At 40.2% G+C, this 22,414-nt stretch overlaps 1 protein-coding gene across 1 annotated transcript; it reads right to left on the bottom strand.

Annotated features, from left to right (window-relative positions):
* Positions 1 to 2,619: 2,619 nt before the first annotated feature.
* Positions 2,620 to 10,439, bottom strand: il17ra1a (interleukin 17 receptor A1a). Its single transcript, XM_071917267.2, has 11 exons — positions 10,228 to 10,439; positions 9,675 to 9,699; positions 9,259 to 9,405; positions 8,319 to 8,440; positions 7,929 to 8,055; positions 7,285 to 7,332; positions 7,044 to 7,198; positions 6,142 to 6,216; positions 5,953 to 6,034; positions 5,189 to 5,302; positions 2,620 to 4,863 (listed from the first exon to the last, which is right to left on the bottom strand). The coding sequence occupies exons 1-11, from the start codon at positions 10,324 to 10,326 to the stop codon at positions 3,401 to 3,403; spliced, it is 2,457 nt and encodes an 818-aa protein (XP_071773368.2). The 5' UTR covers positions 10,327 to 10,439; the 3' UTR covers positions 2,620 to 3,400.
* Between the last annotated feature and the right edge of the window lie 11,975 nt (positions 10,440 to 22,414).

Here is a 22,414-nt window from a genome sequence, read left to right as displayed (position 1 = left end):
TGCTGAGACAAGTGATTTGTGCTGAAAAAGTGCTGATAAAGTAATGTCTTTTTCTTTTTTCTGGGCTGTTTCTCAGTTCAGCATGAAATAAAATCTGCACCAACATTGAAACCTCAGCTCCCATTTTAATGCTGTGTGGGAACTCTTATGACTTTCTCCTACACACCAGCGACTTTCTATTTTTATGCCTGGGTGCAGACCCTCCACTTGCTCTTCTAAATTTATGTTCAACCATTTTACCACACAGGTGTTTGATGGATTTAAGTTCATGCGATGCTGAAAATCGAACTGAACTGTATTTTGAGGTGTATAATCACGTTAAAAGTCATGCTGATTGGCGTTTACAGCGTTTCCTGCTTGAAATTCCGACTTGAAGGGCCGATTCATTCCATTTTTCCCTGTTGGAAGTCGGAATTTCCAACTTCCAACCTTATGACGCTCCCTCCCTTCAGGCCAGAGTCAACAGGTGCTACAGTCAAGCCCAACACCTGCAACACAACAACTGGAGAATGAACTGCAGTGTATTGGACCCTGTTGAGTTGTGCTTGTTCAGTCTGTGAATTAAACCATTGCACTTGTAATGGAAGGCACTTTAAGAGTGACAACTGCTGGACTGTGTGTGTGGTGTTGGAAAGGCAAAGTGCAATTTCAAAGAATCCCCTTGGTTTGATTCCAAATGTCCGGGCTACGCTCGAACTCTCGATGTAAATTTGTGTTTTATATTGAAAGTATTGTCTACTGGTCTGTGCTGATTCTAAATGCTGTTTCTGGTACTGAGAGTAGAGTAGACACTTGTGCGTAATTTAGTTCATACATAATGATCCAGCATTGCAAACAGGTTTTCTACAGCCCTTTTCACATGGAGACACGGCCAACAAGGGTTTTTATTGATTTTGTTGGCTATGCTACTGTTTAACTTCTTGTGTCAGTTTTTTACATCACAAAATTTTAAAAGGTCATTGGCTACTGTTCACTTTGACATGTCATTTAAAGGGCCGCACTTCATCCAACTTCCCCTTGCTCAAAAACACTCGCCTTTATTGGCCTGTTTATTATATGCTGATTGATGACACCTTGTGTACAGGAGCTCTACACTATAAAAAAAAAAAAGGATGTGTCATTTTCAACACATCTGTCTGTCTAGTCTGGGACAATACATATTTGTCTTACTTTTCGACACAAGCTGTGTTAGTAACAAGTTATGCTACTTTAACTGTTTTGTACCGTAAAGCAATCCAGCAGATTTCCCGCCAAATCTGACCTGGTGTCACGCAATGTAAAATGCAGTGTAGAAGGTAGAGGCTGCCAATCTTCTCAGCAATAGTTTCCTTATCATTTGCTTATGGTAATAATACTATTTTCTCAAAATGAATGCACTAATGATTTATTGATGGTAAAATTTTAAATGTATGACCTTCAAAAAATGCTGTGTTACTAAGACAAATCTGTGTTGTCCCAAACTAAACACACCAATGTGTTGAAAATGACACATCCGGTTTTGCAGTGTATGTAAATATCTTATGGTTATACATTTCCGAGTGAAAATGGGAGACAATCTGCATCCAGGTGCTATAATAAGAACACAGTTGGTACCAAATCAACTTTAAGTGGGTCAGTGCAGTATTTGCTAGGCATATTAAAATGACACCAGCTTTGTTTGCATAAAAATAGTAAGTCATAGCACTATCACTGTACTCCATGATAGCGTCACTGTTTCATAAGCTTATAATAATGCTTTGTGTGGGTAAAGAACATGGCTGATACAAGTATTTTAGATTATTTATTGTGACTGAAGACTATGTGCAATATGGTCCAGAGGGGTGTGATTTTGTTTTCAGTGCCTACACCTGTTATTTTTTTCAATAGAGAGGTAAATATTGATTAATGAAGTGAATTTAACGGAACTGAGGGAATGAGGGTATTCTGTGCAATTTTCTAATTTTGTTTGCTTCTTCAAGAGTGAGCAGATTATGCAGGTCTGAGGTTAAGTTGACTTGTGCCTTGTACGCAGTGTGGCGGGAGGGTATCGACTGATGAAGACTGATGTTGATGAAAATCCACCTCGAAAAATAATTTGCGTGTTATTCCTGTGTTCTGAGTCGTGAAACAGTAACCAATCAGGACACATTTCAGTTTGTTGTGCCTGTATTGTTCATTCATTATGTGAAGACCAGCAAATTGAGCAATGGCATTCTCGATTTAATTGCCTTTAAATATAGATTTGACTTAATTTTGACTATTTGACTCAACCCCAACAATTCTGTCAAGAAGAAAGACTATTTTCCTACAGGGAGGGGGACATAGAGGATCACAAAATCCAGAGCAGCTGATGTCCAGAGCAGCGTGTTAGTATATACAGGATATTATATTAATGTTCATGGGTTCAACTGGTTCTCTTGGCTTTGTTTCATCAGATTGCACTATGCGACAGTAAAACGGCTTTTTGCATTTGTTTGTTGCTTATCATATCTTGCCAAAGTATTTAAAAGTTTTATACTATTTTATATAATTTCCTTATGCCAGTAACACAAATGTATGCATCATGTAACCTTATGCGGTTGGAAAGGGTCTGTAACGGTGTTTATTTGGATTTGCACATGAGGCTTTACCAGACAGATATATCACAACCAAGACTATTTATTTACATTTTCTTCTAAACTTAAATACAGTAGGCCTTTAACCTGTACTAACAAGCACAGTGCATCATCACACAAATACTACCAAAGGACACCGCTTTCTTGGACATGGAATATTCAAAGGACTCGATCAGGCCACACAGATTCAATCGTTTTTTCTTATTTATGTGTGATGAGAAAACACGTGTGTGCAATGTTAACACTTTCCTATGTCCTGATATTATATGGGCTATCATTTTCTCCAAAATCGTTTACAGGGAAAAGAAAAATTGCTATTGTTTACAGAAAGCAAATTCTACCTGTAAAATTGTGTGGTGTATATCTGTATTGATATAATCAAATCTATGTACTGTAGATGTACAACAGAGTATTATGTGGTTGAAAACTGAAATAAATTTGAGGAAAGTACTGTACAAAGTGATTCTTGTATAATATAAAGAGAGAGCAGAAAAATGAAAGACCTTGTAAGTACGATAAGTGCTGTTTGATCCATTATTGTATAAAACTAAAACCTCCCTTGTCATTAAATGAAAAATTTCCTGTGCATAACTGGTCAAATGTAGATGACGATGATGTCATGTCCATACCACCCTCTTTGATTGAAAGCAACAAGTTCGCGCCCTTATCTGGGGGTTGTTGAAAGTCATTCTGGGAAACAAGGTAAGTAGACAAGGCAGGATGAGGGAAAGTAGGTACGTCTAAAAGGTCATTCTGGAATGCATTGAACACCACAGATTTAAAAGTGGAAGGGGATAAGTTTCCCCCTAAGAAGCTTCGGAGCCTATCTCTGTGTATTTGTGGTTTCTCTCAAACAGCTCCTCCTGCAGCCTCGCCAGAGCCATCAGTGGATCCTCTTCAACAGGGGCTTCATGTTGGGAGGACATCTTGGACATGTAGCCTTGGTCAGATCCATTACTTGGACTCTTTCCACAAGGCTCCATAACCTCTTCCTCCTCCATCTCGACAGGCTGAGAGTGGTCGATTTCTGGTGGGGGGAGGTATTCAACCTGCGCGCCTACACATGGTGTTTCCGGAGGGTTTGAGTTGAGGGATTTCTGTAAGGCCGGGAGTCTCTGGTCTGTCTGAGGGGAGAGTTGGTTCACAGGCAGAAGGGAATCCTCTTCCTCATCCTCAACGGGAACTGGACTTATGAGTCTCTCCTCAAGGTGGAGCCAGTTCTCTGTCAGTGGTGGTGGCTTGTTCAGAGCAGGTTCAACCATGTAGAAAGGCTCTGGACCAGGGCTGTGAGGATACACGTGAGCTGTCAACACTCCAGCCGGGTTGAATGGATATAGATGCTGGGGCTCAATGTTGACCCTTGGTTTAAGTTCCATTACTGACGTCACATCGCCCTCTGGGTTCAGTTCAGGGGTTACGATGTGAACACTGTCAATGTTTTCATTGATTTCTACCTCGTGTATATAGACAGGAAGCCCTTCTCTGATTAGAGGAACACACTCTAGGACTGGAGGGATCTGCAGCTGGTCAATGAGGAGGTTGAACTCGGCTGTCACCTCCTCCTCGCTGCCCACACACTCCATCTCAAACCAATCAGGATTCTCCAACTGGTAGGCCTGGAAAGTTTCAATGGCATTCCTCAGGGCTCTACCCGAGGGACAGTTGAAATATTCATCCCCACCAATGCCCTCGATGTGGTTTACCTGACCTGGCTGATACTTCTCAATGTCCAGAATGCGGAAGTACAGCTCTTCAAAATGCTTCATCAGCTTGTATTTGACTGCGATGTCAAAAACTGACGGCACATCTTGTTCGCTGCTTACATCGTTGAAGTACGCCACCATGTACTTGCCCAGCATGCCTGCCTGGTGCATGTCCGGTAGAAACAGGTTGAGGAAGGGGATGAGCATGTCGTCGGTATGGGAGAGCACATCTTCTCTCAGTGTCACCTGGCCTTGGCCACACATGGCTCTCCACTTGGCCTGAACGCCTCGCGAGCACAGCACCAGGATTTTGTCTGAAGGATTTTTGAGCTGCCGCCGTTGCCACTCCAGCCAGCGGAGGCGACCCACGGTGCCGACTGAGGTGGAGTCCAGCAGGTCCACCAGCACCTCGGTGCCACACTTGGCCCGGAGGAAGGCGCAGAGCTTCAGCACTATGTCCCTGTAGAGGCGGTGGTCTTGGGAGTAGATGACCAGCACTTTGGGAGGTTGTTCAGGTAGATGCTGTTTTTCACCTCCGGCTTGCACGACAGCGACACCAGGTTGGTCTGAAAGTCAAAGTGTAAGAGAAAATGACACGTAAATACAGATAAGATGCCATTATAACATTTTAAATGCGAAGCAACTCGTGGACCTGTAAAGTAACTCACTCACAGTTAACCTATCTGACCCCTAGTGGCTGTTAGAAGGCATGGCAATGAACCAGAATAATTCACTCTCTGCAATACTGCTGAACTATGTAGGCTAAATAAATCGATTAAATGAATGCTTTTTCATAAAATTAGGATTATAGGATTATATATAATATATTTAGATTATAAAAGTAGAATTCAATAGTGAGATAAATCAAAATGTACTGTATATTCTACTTACCCGGCTTGCGCCTACAGAGAACACACTTAATAAATCCCATCACCACACACAGCAAGACCACTCCCAGGGCAATAAATGCGTAGCCAGGGACATTGGGTCCCTCTGTTGGATTTTCTGTGGGAATCAGAGCGGAGGTCCATGATCAACAATGCTGCTGCTTTTACAGAGTGAACTGGTTACAAAAGAGGCAAAAGTCCCGAAAAGTGTCACAAATCAACTACGCTAGTCTCCATCATGGAGGTCCATTGGAGAATTGGCTGTGTGCAAATAATGTCTAAATGTATAACAACCAGAGGAAAAGAGATATCTGAAAATGATTGTTTATGGCTTTGTTAGCTAGCTAACTAGCCAGCAGGCTAATTTAGCAAAACAGCCAATGTTAATGTTAATATGTGACCACTAGCCACTACTAACTCTAGCTTCTACCAGATATACTAGCAGTGATGGGTATACAAAATACAAAAACTGATATATCAGTGGTGAAATGATCAGTTCTCGGTCAATCACAGCACAGAAACCAACCATGTCTATTGAATTCTGCTGAGATGGTCCATTCATATGTTTAGAAAAGCAATAAGCTGTTCTCAGCTGTTGTTGCCCAAGAGCTGTGGACCTCCAATATGGCTGCCAGAAGGGGGTGTTATATCACCCGAAAGCCCTCTATAGCAACTCAACCAAAGTCACTGTTGTTTTTGTCATTTTCAGGCAACACACCCAGTATCCAGTCACTTACCCACCTGGACATAATATTTGATATCTGATACCTGTGGGTTTACTGCCACATATATTGAAAGTTCCTCTTCGCCGGGTACAGTCTGTATGGCACTGTGGGAAGTGGGGCTTGATCTGCAAGGAAGTGACAACATGAGCATCAAATATGATGTTGTGAATTCTTAGAGGAGCACTGACACCAAGCCACAGAATGATCAAAGAACGGATTTTAACAGACTTACCTCAACATCAAACTGGCAGCAGGTTCTTGGCCAGTCTTCAAGGTTGAATGTTACATTCAGTGATGTCTGATTGTTCTGGAGTAAAAGCATCAAGATTGTATGATGCATTATTACCAGTTAAGAACACATGAAGAAATGAATATGAGCATCAGTCCAAACTTTATTTTGTTATGCTAGGCTTTCCAAGCATGAGGAACTGCTGGCTATCACATGTCAACAGCCATCTCCTTATACCCATAAACCCTTGCATTCTGGGGTCATTTCCTGTAGTTGGTTTGGATTATGTTCTCATTCCTAATGAAGTGAGACTCTCATTTTCAGGCGTCTCGATGCCATTATTTGGTGCCACCCGAATTCGAATGGCATTGTTCTCACCTGGCCAAACGGACCAAACTAATGAGGAAACGCTCCAGAGTTCAAATAAACTGCTCAGAACATGCTTGCTGTGCACTCTAATACACCAGTGACTTGTCTACAGCTTTTACTGAATGGCAGTGGTAACTGACTGAACATGGTTGAGAGTAAATAGAAAGGTGAACATTAAGAGCTGCAGTATCGAACCCTTGGTATTGAGTGACATGAGTCGCCATTAAGACATGTCTCTGACTTCAGAGTTACATTGAGTGGTTTAGAAATATAATGAGCAGCATTTTGCCAGATCAACAGAAAAACATAATGCATCGAGAGGCAGGATGCCGAGTTTCCTGTACTGAAGAAGTAACTGGGGTAAAACAACTAGGGTAAAGTACAAAATGTGGGCTGTTGTTATGAGTACCTACAGTAATGTTCTGGGTCAAATCACTGAAAAGGAAAACGCATTTGTCTTCCATGTGACATAGCCTACTGCATAACAATTCTTCAGATACAGAAACACTTGAATGTCCAACATGGTGTGAATTTACCTTGTATGTGCCATTTGAATGTTGGATAGTGGAGCAGGACACAAGAACTGTGTATTTCTTACAGAGTTCATCGGCATTGAAGCTGACAGCCAGCATGGGTCTTCCCTGGACTCCAGTGATCTGAGCCAGGCTTATATTGGGCTGCCAGAGACTTCCTACAGTAGATCAACAGACCAATGCGTCACAACATGGCATGTATGATTTAGCGGCTATCACCGGACTTCAGAACATCGTTACTCACCTCTCTCTATACAAAACTTGCTCCACTTCATTTTGGGATCTTGACAGCCTGAGCAGATTAGAATCAGATAAAGCATTAATAAAATTAAATAAATTATTCTCTTGACTTAGGGTATTCACAGGTTTCAGAAAGCCAAATTTAAGACTTTTTAAGACCTTTTTAATGCTACCTGGAATTGGATTTTAGACCAATTTAAAAAACAAAAGAAAAAAGCAAAAGAAAAAGAAGACTACTTTTGATTGAACATAGCTAATGAGAGTTCTGAAACTACAAATCAGCAGTATAAAAAATGAGACCAGGAAATTAAATGCTTAGGGACATGAAGTCCGCCATATTTGTCATATTGTATTGACCCTGTTCTGTGTTAATCTAACAGTGGATATGCAACTTACTGTCACCAACTTTAACTGCTGGTCCTACTCACATCTTTTGTTGGAACTACACAATTCATGGCATTTGCATTATTTCATTTGCGTTACTTTCCAACTTTGCCTCTAAATATCACAGAATGTAAACACTCTGTCAATACCATTATCTAGTTTTATGGTTGCATCAAAATGAAACTTCGCAAAACATGGTGAAAAATGTAGACCTATAGAACTGTATTAAATTTTTATGTTTTTAAATGTTTTGACTCGACTCACCAGGAACAGTGGCGTCTTCTCCGATGTTGTAGCCGGTGTAGCCCAGTTCTGGTTTGGGGAGGTTGAAGACAGACACCCGATATTCATGCCCAGGTTCAACCACCACCATGTCTGCTGAGAAAGACCACTGAAACAACAAAATAATGGGATTTGTAAGATGAGACGAGATTAGAGGAAACCTTATTGGTCCCTGTGGTGGAATTGAGTCATTGCAGCAGCAAATGGTAAACTGATACAGCAAAGAAAAATGAGGGTTGGGGTTTGATATGAAAAATATACCAAAATATGAAATATATGCTATATATAAATATATATTACTATGGCCATTAAATTTGAACATACTGCATGTTCAATAACTGGATATATCACATCTTATTGTGAGCCACCCACCTTTTCCCCTGATGGATTTCGCATCGGTAATTCATCTTGGAAAGAATATCGAACACACAGGTTCTGGTTGGTGCGTATCACCAGAACATGGAACTCAGTGGCTTTCAGGTAACTGATACTGCCTGAGGAGGAAAACACCATCAGTCACTTCACCTTGAGATGCTTCTGTCTGATTGGATTAGATCAGTTGAAGCTTTAAAGAAAGAGTCTACATGATGGTATTGTTGGTTGGAATTGTTATGCACACCTACTGGTATGCCATTAAGGGACCACTAAAAATATGCCCTATTCCCAGAAGTAAAAGTAAGGGGATGTTAATATAAAAATACAAGAATATGCTCTTTTGGCATGTATAAATGTATAAAGCCACAATATGACTTTTTGTCTTGAGGCAGGAAGTGTATTGGTAGTCCCGCCCCTCAGTCGGTCAAGTTCCCTGAGGTATTATTCTGTAATATATAATGTAATATATATGTAATATGTCCTATTTATTTATTGGTATTCTAATGTGAAAAAAATGTGCATATGTAGCTTTAAATAGGTGTATTGTATGATATGGAGAATTCACTAACAAGGTCAAAAAGTAATTCAAAATACTGACAATTCAAACACATATTAAGTAGAAATTTATGAATGAAAATGTGTAAAAAAAAGTCCAGCATTCCCACCATAGCCCTGATGTAAAATTCCATGACTTTTTCCATGACTTTCCATAACTAAATCAAAGCACTTCCATGACCTAAAAATGTTCTTCCTTCCTAGTTTGTTAACATTGTTTTTCAGTCTGGTTTCCCGAGAATTCATCAAATCCCCTGACTTTCCCTATCAACAATACACCTCTCCCAATCCCATGATATTCCAGGAGGAGTTCCATGACCAGTGGGAAGAATGGAACATCATGTCTCCAGATCCTCCTGATCTCCCCAGACAGCCAACCCACCGTCGTCCTTTATCTTCCAGTGGGCGACCAACACGGGCAGCAGGTCTCCCCTCTCATCCCGCCTGGTGTCCACCGTCACCTCCAGATCCTCCGGACCGCTGGGCGTGTAGTTATTCTGAACCAGCCATCCGCTGTCCATGCAGTTGCCTACACAACGACAGAGACACTGAGGGTCTACAGCAGGGTTACAAGACTTTTATTAAATAGGCCTATTGGATATCGTCCAGTCAGTGTCGTCCCTCACTGATATGATGGAGGTTCCTCCTAATAATTCAAAAACCTTTGTCAGTCGAACCCTAGTCTACAGAATGCTAAACAGATACCTGCTTTCATAACCTTATGCCCTCAAAATGAGAGTATATGGAAACAGAAATGATTTAAAATAAAAATTAAGGCAGAATAAAGTGTGCACTCACTTATGTCGACTGTACACCTCAAACCCTATGGAAAGAAAAAAGATTAGACAAGAGTGAAAAACTATATTCATGTAGAACATAATTATAATATACATTTTAGCCTATTTGTATAGCATCTTTCCACAAAGTGCTTTACAGAGCATGAAGAGTTATGGCATCAAAACAAAAGATTACCTAAAAATGAATATAGAATAAATTAGTCAATATTACATAAAGAGAGAACTAAGAAGAATCTAAGAACTGTTACAGAGAGCAATGTAGCTCATGAATATTAAAAATTGTTTTTCAGAAGTGATTTAAAAGACTGAAGATTTAGTTAGCTCCTAAACTAGACTACATTACATTAACTAGCTGGGAAGATTAGAGCAGTTATTGCAGTTATAGCTGTTATATAGCAGTTATAACTTGATTAGTCTCTTTTGAATGTAGACTGTTTACACTAATATATTCACCCACAAGATCAATAATGAGTGAAAGGTACTAAGCCAAGAACAAAATCTATTTCTTCTATTCTTGTCGTTCTACCCAACCAATTCTGAAATGCTTAGCTTACCTGTTGAGAGCAGGTCAGAGGAGGCCATTTTAAAATCCCCACACCGTATGACAGAGACACAAACAGTAAGAACAACAAACCCGCTGGATAAAGGATCATTTCTAATGTGAATACTCTCAAAGTATCAGTCCCAGCCTACAAATTCTCCGCGTTCTCGCCCATTTTAAACCGTTTCAGGTGAGTTATAAGATCGCAGGAGTCTAAACGGGACACAACATAAAAGTCTACAACTGAAAGTGCTGTCGCTGATTAACGTCAAACTTCCTTCCTGCTGTTCATGCAAATATCGACCCGTTTACGATAAGTAACCTGATGCTGCGTTCGGATCGCATGGGAATACAGAGCATTACATTCAAACTTTTTTGAAGCAGTCAAGGCACCACAGTTGAATTTTTCTGTTGACTTTGGTTCAATAAAAAAAGTTTGTTTGTTCATTTTATCTGAAATGAATATACCATTCCCAACACTTGACAACAGGTAGGGTATTTAGATACATTTTCTAGTAGTATTTACCATCTGAAAGCTGAAGTAAATAGTTTTTTTCTAGTAGGAAGTAGGTCTCTAGCGTCTTTCCCATATTCCGTGAATGCAGCAGGTGGTTTCCTTGTGTGGGCGGCTGGCACTTGGCCGAAAACACAGCTCCATTTTATCTTCTGAAAATTTGGAACAAATGACACCCATGAGCAAAGCAGATCCCTTTAGCTCTTTAAGAAATCTGTTACTTAGTCTCCTATAGTTCAAAATTAATAGACAGTAAGCAACACTGTATCAACTGAGAAATGGCTGGAGGAGAGGGGGAATACACAAGGAAGTGGTGATATTCCACATTAGTGATTTTTGTATGGTGGCAAAACATGCCCAAGTCAAAAGAAAGTATCATTAGTGGGCACATTATGGGTATTAAGGCTCATTTTATCTGCTCACACACTCTTGTACTGTTATTTCTACATTTTTATTACTGTAGTCAGATGCATTTTGGCAAATGCACCACCAGATGGCAAAATAAGACCATACTCATAAATGCATTAGTTGAATCTTGTTGTTGACTATAGTTAATCAGTGCATTAGAGTCACTGACAGGTAGGTGTTCTGATTCTCTAATTCTGCCATATTGAATGTAAATTAATAAGATGAATTCTGAATGCTGTACAAGTTTAATTCCCGCAGATCCCCAGATAAGAATGTTCGATCTTTACCTTTCTTGTCTGGCACTGTGCCTGAAGTTAACACCCTGCTCTGTGTCGCTTAAGTCCTATTCATAATCACCCATCGCTACATCAAACAAAAGCCAATCCCTTATATCCCATCCCACATCGTCCTGGCTGGCACCAGGGCCTGTCAGCTTAATCTGCAAACACCTGAACTGGAACACCCACAGGCTGCAGAGACAGTGAAATATGATGGTGGGTGCAGTCGGGAAACAAAGCAGAGATGACAGCCGAAGTGTGAAACCTCAGTAACAGTCATGGATCGCTGTGCTGACACCCACAGAGCATGGCTTGGGGGCCCCCGGGCTGCAGATAGCTTAATGCTGATATCAAATGTGGAAATTGTGCATGCTGCGTTTCATGAGGGCTACCCTCAGTGGATCCAGGTGTCCATGCTGATGTTATGGCAGCGCGGCTAGAGACGAGGCCTGCCCAAGATAAGACGAAGCTTCTTTTCAAGGGAAAGTGAGATTGTGGACCGGGAGTGAGAACATGTGTGGGTAGGAGGTGTGAGACACTATCTGATTCTCACTGAGATGTCTGACAGGAATCCTTTACTGTGGTTAACTACAGACTGAAGATGCTAGATGATGAATTGTCTATAGAGTCCAGCTGGGATCAAAACACGTGGAAAGAGCGGCAGAGTGTATGTGTGTGTGTGTGTGTGTGTGTGTGTGTGTGTGAGAGAGAGAGATGTTTTAAAACTGTCTCTACAATTTGCTGCCCTTGATAAAAAGGTAAATGTGACATTATGAATCTAAGAAAAATGCTATCAAGGAACAGGAAAAGGCAGCTGAATTTGAAACGTATATATATATATAGTATATAAAGTATAGTATGTGAATATGAGATCGTCTTGTATTTTTTATTGCTTACCACATGGCTACTTACCAAAGACGTTAATCATTTGACATGAAATAGTGATTTTAAATGATTTTGTTACAAGCTGGGCTACCTTCTAGCTAGCAGAACCGTAACTACAGCAACATCTAGGATCCATGCTACACTGTAGCAGAACTGTAACAATAGCAACGTCTATAGGTAGCATTCGTGCTACACTGTAACAGAATTGTAATCATAGAAACGCCTGTAGTTAGCATCCATGGCTACATTGTAGCGGAATTGTAATCATCGAAATGTCTGTAGTTAGCATCAGTGGCTACACTGTAGCAGAACTGTAGCCTAGAAACGTCTGTTGCTAGTATCTGTGGCTTCACTTAAGCAGATCTGTAACCATTGGCCATATAAACAGATTGGTGTTCAGCCTCTAACCAGCAATCCAGAAATGAATAAAATAAAATAAATTAATAATTGGAAAAATTAACCTCAGTTAGCCAGGTGCTGTCTGCAGTAACCAAGCAGTAACATCTTTTTGCCACAAAGGTGGACCTATTGATTACAAATCAGCAAAATTGACAAGACCTCTTGACTACGGAGTGACATGATTAGATGTGAAACAGTTGTTATTCAGAAATTACAGACCTCAGAATGTGTTCATGGGCCAATCAGAAGTATTCAACAAAGCCATGTAATAAAACCTAATATACATTTGCATCAAAGAAACCAAAAAGAAAATGACAGTAATCAGTCAAACTTTATGCGCTCTATAAACCTCCACTAAGGTGCCTCAAGTGGCAGAATTATGTTTGTCAGTCATGACATCATTTCTGAGGGGTCATGCAAAGAGAGAAAACAGTAAGCTCATTGTAGCTCAGACTTCGGGAAATTATAAAGTGCTCAATGAGTTTTGACAGGCTAATACCCAGACCGAGAGGCCCTACACAATATGTCGCACACTACGTATGTGATGTTGGATTGGTCGGGCTTAGGTTCTCCAGGAAAAGTCAAAGCATTGGAAAATTGGAAAATAAGGGAGAAGTTGATTTCTCTTCCTGCAATCACAGATAATTTTAGCCATTTGCTGTTCAATGCTAGAGAGAGTTGACATGCAATGGTGGCTCTTTATGCTCTTTTCATCTCCACACATCAGACACACGCCTTTGAGACTAATGAAAACAGGTTAGCACTGGAACTTCAGAGGGAGAACCAGTTCATTTTTACAATCTCATTATGCCTAATTAATGGGGTGGAATTGATGAAGCTATATTTCCTGACTTCAAAGGTAGGCTTTAGACAAGGAAATGTTTGAGTAAAGCTGGCTTGTGGGTCTATTAGTTAAAGGCATTCTAATGCACTGATGGTTATTTTCCAGTTTACTGTTGGGCACATTATCTGTGCTTCAGGATTAATGCAATAAGATACGGAGCACCTGGAAACTCTGAACATCAACAACCCAGTGGCACCATTTCCACACAGCACAGTACATTCACAGTCATAACTCTTTAATTTACATCACTCATCAGAATAGATTAACATGAATTATGAACCACCATTACCTGGCCTATACACATTGTAAGCTCACTAATGAAGACAAATTATCAATGGAGCACAAGATGTAATGTATTTTCATATTCACAGACAGTAATTACCTAGACTCAGAGGCTTAAATAAACTCACCTACTGTAATAAAACAACATGACAAAGTTCTGACTCCCTTAGTTTAACCATCTCCATAGCGATGCAATATTAAAGTAAATGGATAGGCTGGAAAGTTAAGTGCAATTTGTCACTCTTTGTCAGCCTGTCTCTAACCCGTGCCAGCAGTGCACTTTAGCGGTAAGGTTTACCCACAACCAAAGACCTCTGTATCTCCTTGCTCTACTCATCCCACATATACATTGCAATAGATTCTACAAAAATGTTATTATATGCCAACATCTGTTGAGCTATGGCCAAGAGATCTAACATACTGTTTGACTTTGACACTTTTTATGCCATTACTAACAGGGAATAGAGGGCAATTATTCATAACCACACTATCAGACCCATCCAGCTGAAAATTCAGCAGAGAAATACAATGGCAGAAGCCCTCAAGCTCTCTCAAGTTATATCTCCAGCCATTTTTACCATCATGCCTAATATATTCCTTAACATGATGAATTGAGAACTTTTCAGAAAATCTTTGAAAAGAAAGCAGATGCTGATGCATTCAAATGTTATGTATGCACTCAGTTCTTCATTAGACCTTTTAAGGTGGTAAATATAACATCTTACTTTCCAAGCACAAGTTAAAGAGGTACAGATAATAATCTCATAATCTCATTGGTTGAGTTAAAACATAATAAGCGGAGCCAAACAACTCCCCATTTTCACCAGTTAGCTAATTGGTAAACAAGGCAAACAAGAAGCTAGTCAAAATATAAAAAAATATATGAATGGCAATGGCTTCTTTTTATTCATTCATGGCATTCATGATCTTGGAAGGTCGGCAGGCTAGCTAACTATCTTGCCTAGACAGCTAAAGGCTAGAGTTTGTACTTAGAAGGTCAGCTAGGCTAACTGGCTAACCTATATAACTTAGTATGAATAGATTGCATTTTTTTTCAGTTAGTAGCAAGAGCGCTAGGCTTCACTTTCATAATATTAGCTCCTCTCTTACCCCTTGCCTGGCTTCAAATGTTACCTAGCCAGAGAAACTGTGATTCTGTCAAGTTTGACAGTTAGCTAACTTGGGCTCCAAAAAACAATTGGTTGTTTGGCTCCAGAATAAGTTTATTTCTGGCAGCTCTACCTCCAATAAATGTTTGTTTAACTAAAACTCCAATTTGCTCTTAAACTACCCTTCTTTGTGCTTGGAAAGTAAGACATATTTACCACCTTTAAAGGTCTAATAAAGGACTGAGTGCTTACAGTAACAAGTTGTTTGGGTGCATAATATATCAGCATCTGCCATCTTTTCAAAGACTTCCTGAAATGTTCTCAATTCATCATGTTAAGGAACTTACACAAAAGCCTGAGACCAAATTGAAACCAAACACAGTGGAGTGTGGGCTGAAGATTAGAGCATTCTTTAATGAGTCCAATGCAATAATCTCGTGAGAACTGACATTTCAGATCGAAGTCCTGATAAATGAGAAGACCTTTTTGTTTACTTTGCCATTTGACCATTATCCTAGCATTTGTGGTCCATTTCAAAGGTTTTGTTTTCCTTTGGTGGCTAAACTGTTTTAATTTAGCCAAAAAAGAAACGGGAGGAGAGAATGAGATAAATGGTGTTTCGCTGGGAACATGGTTGAAGTCCATATGGAAAGAAAGAGGACACAGAGGAAGACTTATGTAATACTTCTCTCCTCAAAACAAATCACCAATATCCTGGTTTACAAAGGCCCCATTTGAAGCCTGCTATATTGACAGCTTTCACACTGATGTACAATTCAATAGAAAATTAAAGGTTACAGGTAGAGGCAGAATTATCGACCTCAGACCAAAGCCTTGTGGATTTCAAAGACTGGCTAGACTCCAGTGACACTCAGTCCAATCATTCGTAGGAGTTATACGATGAGTATAATGTGTGTTTAGTAATGCTGAGAAACAATATTTGCTTAAGAGAATCTCATCTTACACCTACAGAGCTTAGTGATAAGTCGAGGCACCACAGGTGAATAGGAAAAAAAAATCCTTTAATCCTATTAGAATGAAATTTTATATGTTCTGCATGGACACAAATGCAAACACATTTGAATTATGACTTTTACTTATTTTGCTATTAACATATTCAAATTAGCTAATATTTCATAAAACAGAACACATTTTTCTCAGTGGATAAAGTCAGAGTGCATTTTCCTGTTTCATTCTAATGAATAACTAAATAGCTGGTAATTTACAGAGGGCTTTATATTTATTCATTATATATTTTTTATTACAAAATACTATGTGTATGGTGAAAATCCTAGAGTTATTTATTTATTATTTTTATATTATGTTATGTTTATGTCAAATACCCCTTAAAACAGATATGACAAAAGATCAATAAGCCTCAAAAAGCAGTCAAATTCGGTGGCTATATCAGCAAGTTAAGTAGAAAAAAAGTGTTGTGCATACAGGGAATGTCATTTTAAGAAAATGACCATTAAAGTTTTCTTTTTTTTTAAAGATAATTTTGTACTTGATGTGCTTGAACCAGCTGGTACCACCGGAACTGGACAAATCAGACAAGACAGCAAAATTCACTCACAATCAAACCCTTTACTGTGTTTTTTCTACACTTTTATAATGCGGATAAGATTACGGTCCGTCCTCACATCAACATAAGGTTACCTGATCTGAGTCAGGCCTGATGTAGCTGCAGAATAAACCACTGTGGAAAGTTTCCTCATTCACGGTAAAAAAGGTTCGCTGATGTAAGTGTTTTGGCTAAAGAGGGGTCTGTTTGATTACTTGTTTGGGCTGTGGAGTGACCTGACCAGTGATCTTCAACCATGTAACATTGAGGCCCAAGAGTCTGCAGGTTTTTGTTCCAACCAAACACTACAGCAGCTCATTTCACTGATTAACACACCTTCAAGAGGAACTGATTAGTGGAGCCTAGGTTAGAGAAGTGGACAGTTGATGATTCAACTTAGGAAAATGTGGGTGGGCAAAGTGAATGAGTAACTCTCTCCTTTCCCTCAACATCTACCGCCAAGGTGCCTTTGAGCAAGAAACTGAACCCCCAACTGCTCCAGTGGAGCTGCTTAAGTGGCCACCAGTAGAAGACTGTGGTTGTACTGGGCAGCTCCCAGTGGCCGATGGTTGAAGATGGTGGTCATACCCAGCGTGGAACTGTATGAATGTGAAGCAGGGTGTTGCTGGAAAACAGCATGGAGCTCAGTGGACTTTCCCTGGATAAATAGAGGCTATAAACTAATCATCTGCCGTAGTGTTTTATTGGAATGAAAACCTACAGACCAGTAGTTCTCATCCATGACACATGGTTGAAAACTAATGGTCTAGACATCAGGATTTTCCACTGTAGTCGCTTTCATTAGATTCTGGGGGGGTCATACCACACATGGCCTTCAGCTACCAGGCTAACTCCATATGTGGGATCAATGCTGAGTAGCTCAGGGATCAACACAGTCTCACAAAACTTTGTGAAATGAGTGCGAACTCTGATTACGTGTTGTGGACATGAACGTTCCTCCGTTACAAAATGAGTATGTGACAGCAGCATGAAATGGACACAGCATTTTCATGTGTTCGTCACGTGAAAAAGTTAGCTAACAGTTAACTTTAGGCAAGTAAACAACTTTGGTTAAGGTTAGGGTAAGTTTTACTTACACTTACTTTTCTCACTTACTTTCTTTTCTTACTTCTCACTTACTTACCCGGTAAAAAACTTGTTGTCATGAGTTGGGAATTAAATCCAGGTTGTCATCCTTACTATTGGTCCATGAGTGTTACTATAATGCTCATTTCACAAAATTTCTTGAGACTAGGCTGCAAGAATTGTGGTCAGCTAAGTCAGATGGCTTGGGTTAGTTCTTCACCTCTGCCACCTGAGGTAACCTCTACTACTTTGACCTAGTTAATACCCACTGCTGGATAGAGTCCCACTGGGCAATTATTACCCAATGCCCAGGTCTGAGCCCTTTATTCTCCCCCACACCTTCATTTTGGCATCCTCTTGCAGGTCTCTCTCCATTATATTACCCTCCAATACATTCCTGGCATGCTTGCCCTGCACAGGGTTATCCATGCCGTAATGCAGGGCAATGAGACGGCAAGTGGCGGACGACAAACAGGCCATATCTCAGCGCTGACTTTCTCCTTATCACCGGTGGAGAAATACCTGAGGTCCACGTAGATGGCAAGGAGGAATGCTGGCGGTGTGCCGCTCGCCACAGCTTTGAATGGTCCGGGTTATCTTTGCCATCAGTGAGCTGGTTTTCTGGAGGTGGGAGTTCTTTGTGGGACCTGGGCAAATGCTGAGACCATGTGGTTCAGGGTTTGAACAAGAAATACTGAAGTAGATGATGAGGTATTTGGTTGTCTGATGTTGTTTACATGTGTAGGTTCACAAAAAGGAGATTTGCGAACACCCGAGCAAACATTTGGACCTTGAACAGATGCACCAACATTGAAAATAAATATAGTGCCGCAATCGTCCATAGATGCTACTTGCATTGTTTTGTGAAAGTAGGACCTAAATATCAGTTCCAAACTGTTTCATAAGCAGTTTTAATGTGACATTTTACCTTATGATAATATCATAGCGAAACTTTTGTGCTTGTTTGGGTTGACGTTGGCCACCTACTGCATGTCACCATCCCTGAAATGCTTGCTGGGACTCTTCTCCAGGCCTGCAGGGATGCTGTTGTGCCGCTTTGCCGTGATAAATGTATTAGGCCTACTGTTCAAAAAATAGAAACAAACACAGCGCATATTTTAACTGTATTCTCTGTAATGATTAATGCTGCCCTTTATGTTTTCCCTGTTCAGGAAATCCTTCGGGGACTCCCTGTGGATGAAATGGACTGTGAAATTGAAAACAGTATCTTGAAAATGTCATACTACAGGAATGTCAGATCATCCTGCCTCTTCTAAAGAAAGGTGGCATTCATCGGGGTCCAGATCAGTTTTAGTGTGGGTGGGTTAAGACTTGTGTTCGCGTGAGAGACATGTGAAGTGGTGGCAGTTCGTGAAGTTTCTGAGAGGCATTTGTGAAGGCGTCAAAAAGGTTCAAGTGAAATCTAACTCCATCATGCCCGAAACCTTGGAGCAGTAACAGGTATGGAGCTTTTTTCCTATCTTTATTCAAGAGCCTGGTCTTTCAATTTGAGAGCATGATTTATTGATTTCACGTTCAGATTTTGTAATGCTTTCCCTCAAACCCTGCCCTCGCACTCAAATAGCTGCTGCTTGCGCTTAGATTTGCTCTGCTTCTGCTCAAACTGTATGCTTGCACTCAGATATAATGTTGCTTGCACACATATTTCCTGCGCTCCAGCTTCAGCCCTTCTCCTTGCACCGCTGCTTCTGTGCGCTCGTGAAACATCTGCTCTCAGATTTCTGCTCTGCTCTCGGATTTTTTGTGCAACGCCCCTGTCAAAATTCCCCAACCAATAGAATGCCAGGTGGAGTGTTGACCAATGAAATAATCCCTGCCTCGTTGCAGGCGTGTTCGCTTTACTTCTTAGAGCGTCCCGTACGGGCGGTTACTGTTTAACCGGGTTCATCCACTCCCGCCCTCCGGGGCTTTATTAAATATGACTTTTGGAATAAAAGAATAGTTAATGTATATACCAGCACCCGTACTTTTTCTTTTACTATAATAGCTACATAAAATAGTAGCCGTATAGCACACCGGCCTCCCATCGGTGTGCTAGAGGGGAAAACGACGTCACCTTCATGACTCAGGAGCAGGAGTCTCGCGGATCGCTGGCCAACATGGACCGCCAAAGTCAAGGACCTCAAGTAAGTTTTTTATTTTAATGGTGCTATTACTTCCTTCAAATTGAATTGGTTAAGTCATATTTGCGGCACAAGAATACATCCATGATAATATGCTTGGCTTTCAAGTGTTGTACGTTATGGGAACACTGTTGCTAGGCAACTAACAACAAAATTGACGTCGCCGTGTTTCTTTTTTTCCTGTATTTTAGTGTTTAGGAATGGGAAAAGTACCAACAGCAAAAGTAACCAGCTAACACATTAAGACAGTAGAAAACAAAAGTAAATTCAATGAGCTACTACATTTTAAAAACGCAATTGGTGTGTTGTGTAGATATCCTTCTCTTCAAATGATGTTTACCGTTGCTGTGTCAAAGTCTGCTGTATCAGAAAGGTTTCACATATTGGAAATACGGTAAACACGTCCCCACTTGCAGGTATTATATCTGTAACATATCTACAATTAAATCAGTTACATTGCCTATTAATGACTTCTAAATGATTTTCAAAGCATTAGTAAATGATTTATTAACAATTAATGAAGCCATTAATCAATGCTTATAAACCCAGTCAAACCCAGAGAAATTATGAGTAGCTAAATGTGTATCTCAATCTCCAATAATCACGCTGTAGCATTAACTGAGATTGGAATAAATTGGAATATCTGTGACACAACTTAAGGATTTCCTCAGCTTTAACAGTAACAGACCCCTCGTTGTTCAACTGGAAAGCTAGTGCTTAATGTCTGCAATGTAACTGATTTAATTGTAGATATGTTACAGATATGAATATGATACCTGCAAGTGGGGACGTTTACTGTATTTACAATATGTGAAACCTTTCTGATAGAGCAGAGTTTGACACAGCAACGGTAAACATCATTTGAAGAGAAGGATATATACACAACACACCAATTGCATTTTTAAAATGTAGTAGCTCATTGAATTTACTTTTGTTTTCTACTGTCTTAATGTGTTAGCTGGTTACTTTTGCTGTTGGTACTTTTCCCATTCCTAAACACTAAAATACAGGAAAAAAAGAAACACGGCGGCGTCCATTTTGTTGTTAGTTGCCTAGCAACAATGTTCCCATAACGTACAACACTTGAAAGCCAAGCATATTATCATGGATGTATTCTTGTGCCGCAAATATGACTTAACCAATTCAATTTGAAGGAAGTAATAGCACCATTAAAATAAAAAACTTACTTGAGGTCCTTGACTTTGGCGGTCCATGTTGGCCAGCGATCCGCGAGACTCCTGCTCCTGAGTCATGAAGGTGACGTTGTTTTCTCCTCTAGCACACCGACGGGAGGCCGGTGTGCTATACGGCTACTATTTTATGTAGCTGTTATAGTAAAAGAAAAAGTACGGGTGCTGGTATATACATTAACTGTCCTTTTATTCCAAAAGTCGTATTTAATAAAGCCCCGGAGGGCGGGAGTGGATGAACCCGGTTAAACAGTAACCGCCCGTACGGGACACTGTAAGAGTAAAGCGAACACGCCCGCAATGAGGCAGGGATCATTTCATTGGTCAACACTACACCTGGCATTCTATTGGTTGGGGAATTTTGACAGGGTTGTTGCACAAAAAATCCGAGAGCAGAGCAGAAATCTAAGAGCAGATATTTCACGAGCGCACAGAAGCAGCGGTGCCAGGAGAAGGGCTGAAGCTGGAGCGCAGGAAATATGTGTGTAAGCAACATTATATCTGAGTGCAAGCATACAGTTTGAGCAGAAGCAGAGCAAATCTAAGCGCAAGCAGCAGCTATTTGAGTGCGAGGGCAGGGTTTGAGGGAAAGCATTACAAAATCTGAACGTGAAATCAATAAATCATGCTCTCAAACTGAAAGACCAGGCTCTTGAATAAAGATAGGAAAAAAGCTCCATATAACAGAGGGGTCAATGAGATGAAATCATCAGGCATCCAGAGATCTGAGCCCCAGTAGGGTAATTACATCCCATACTAGGTCATGTACTTCAACAAAGTTTCTGTCAGGTTTCCAAATCCATATGACTTGTTTTCAAAGATTAGTATTCGCACACAAATGTCCAATATAGACGATGGAATTTAAATTTCTCCCTCCCATGATAATTATTTACAGACAGAACATGAATCCTCTTAGTGACCCCTTTTCATTTTTAGAAACTCTCTGATTCTTAACTCACAAATCTTTCTCACAGCACATACAGCTTTCTATTGTTGGACACTTTACAGGGTGTTTATGCGCCTTTTAAAGACCTTTTTTAATGCAAAATGGAATTAAATGTAAGACTAATTTCAAAAACCAAATAAAGAAACAAAGAAACATAGTGAAACTATAAATGAGGAATATAAGAGAAAGGACAGCAGGAAATTAAATGTTTAGGGTCATGACATCCAATATGTTTGTCATATTGTTCTGCATTGATCTAAGAGTGGACATGTATGTGGGTCAAACTTAATGTGACCAACTGGAAGTGCGTAATGAACTGTGAAACTACACAAGTTTCATTGCCTTACTTTCCAAGTCTGCCTCAACTACATATCACTGAATGCAAAGAATCTGTCAATAAACTAATTTCATAGTTGCATCAAAGCAAACCTTAAAGCTGCATACCCTAGTTGGGTATCTGCAGATCTAGTTGGGTCACACTGAAGATTTAATGTATCGAGAACAATGGATCTATCTGCAATAGGATAAAGATGTTTTTTATTCACCTTTCA

The sequence above is a fragment of the Centroberyx gerrardi genome, chromosome 24 (assembly GCF_048128805.1).
Source record: "Centroberyx gerrardi isolate f3 chromosome 24, fCenGer3.hap1.cur.20231027, whole genome shotgun sequence".
Taxonomy (NCBI): Eukaryota; Metazoa; Chordata; class Actinopteri; order Beryciformes; family Berycidae; genus Centroberyx; species Centroberyx gerrardi.
The sequence above is the reverse complement of the archived record's forward strand: the minus strand, read 5'-3'. Positions and strand labels throughout refer to the sequence as shown.

What these genes read in the sequence shown, in the direction of transcription:
- il17ra1a (XM_071917267.2), bottom strand. Translation starts at nt 10,326, where the DNA reads ATGATCCTTTATCCAGCGGGTTTGTTGTTCTTACTGTTTGTGTCTCTG. An exon ending in CAAGTTTTGTATAGAGAGAG is followed by an intron (nt 7,199 to 7,284) that starts GTGAGTAACGAT and finishes GATCTACTGTAG; the next exon opens with GAAGTCTCTGGCAGCCCAAT. An exon ending in ATTCAAATGGCACATACAAG is followed by an intron (nt 6,217 to 7,043) that starts GTAAATTCACAC and finishes CTTTTACTCCAG; the next exon opens with AACAATCAGACATCACTGAA.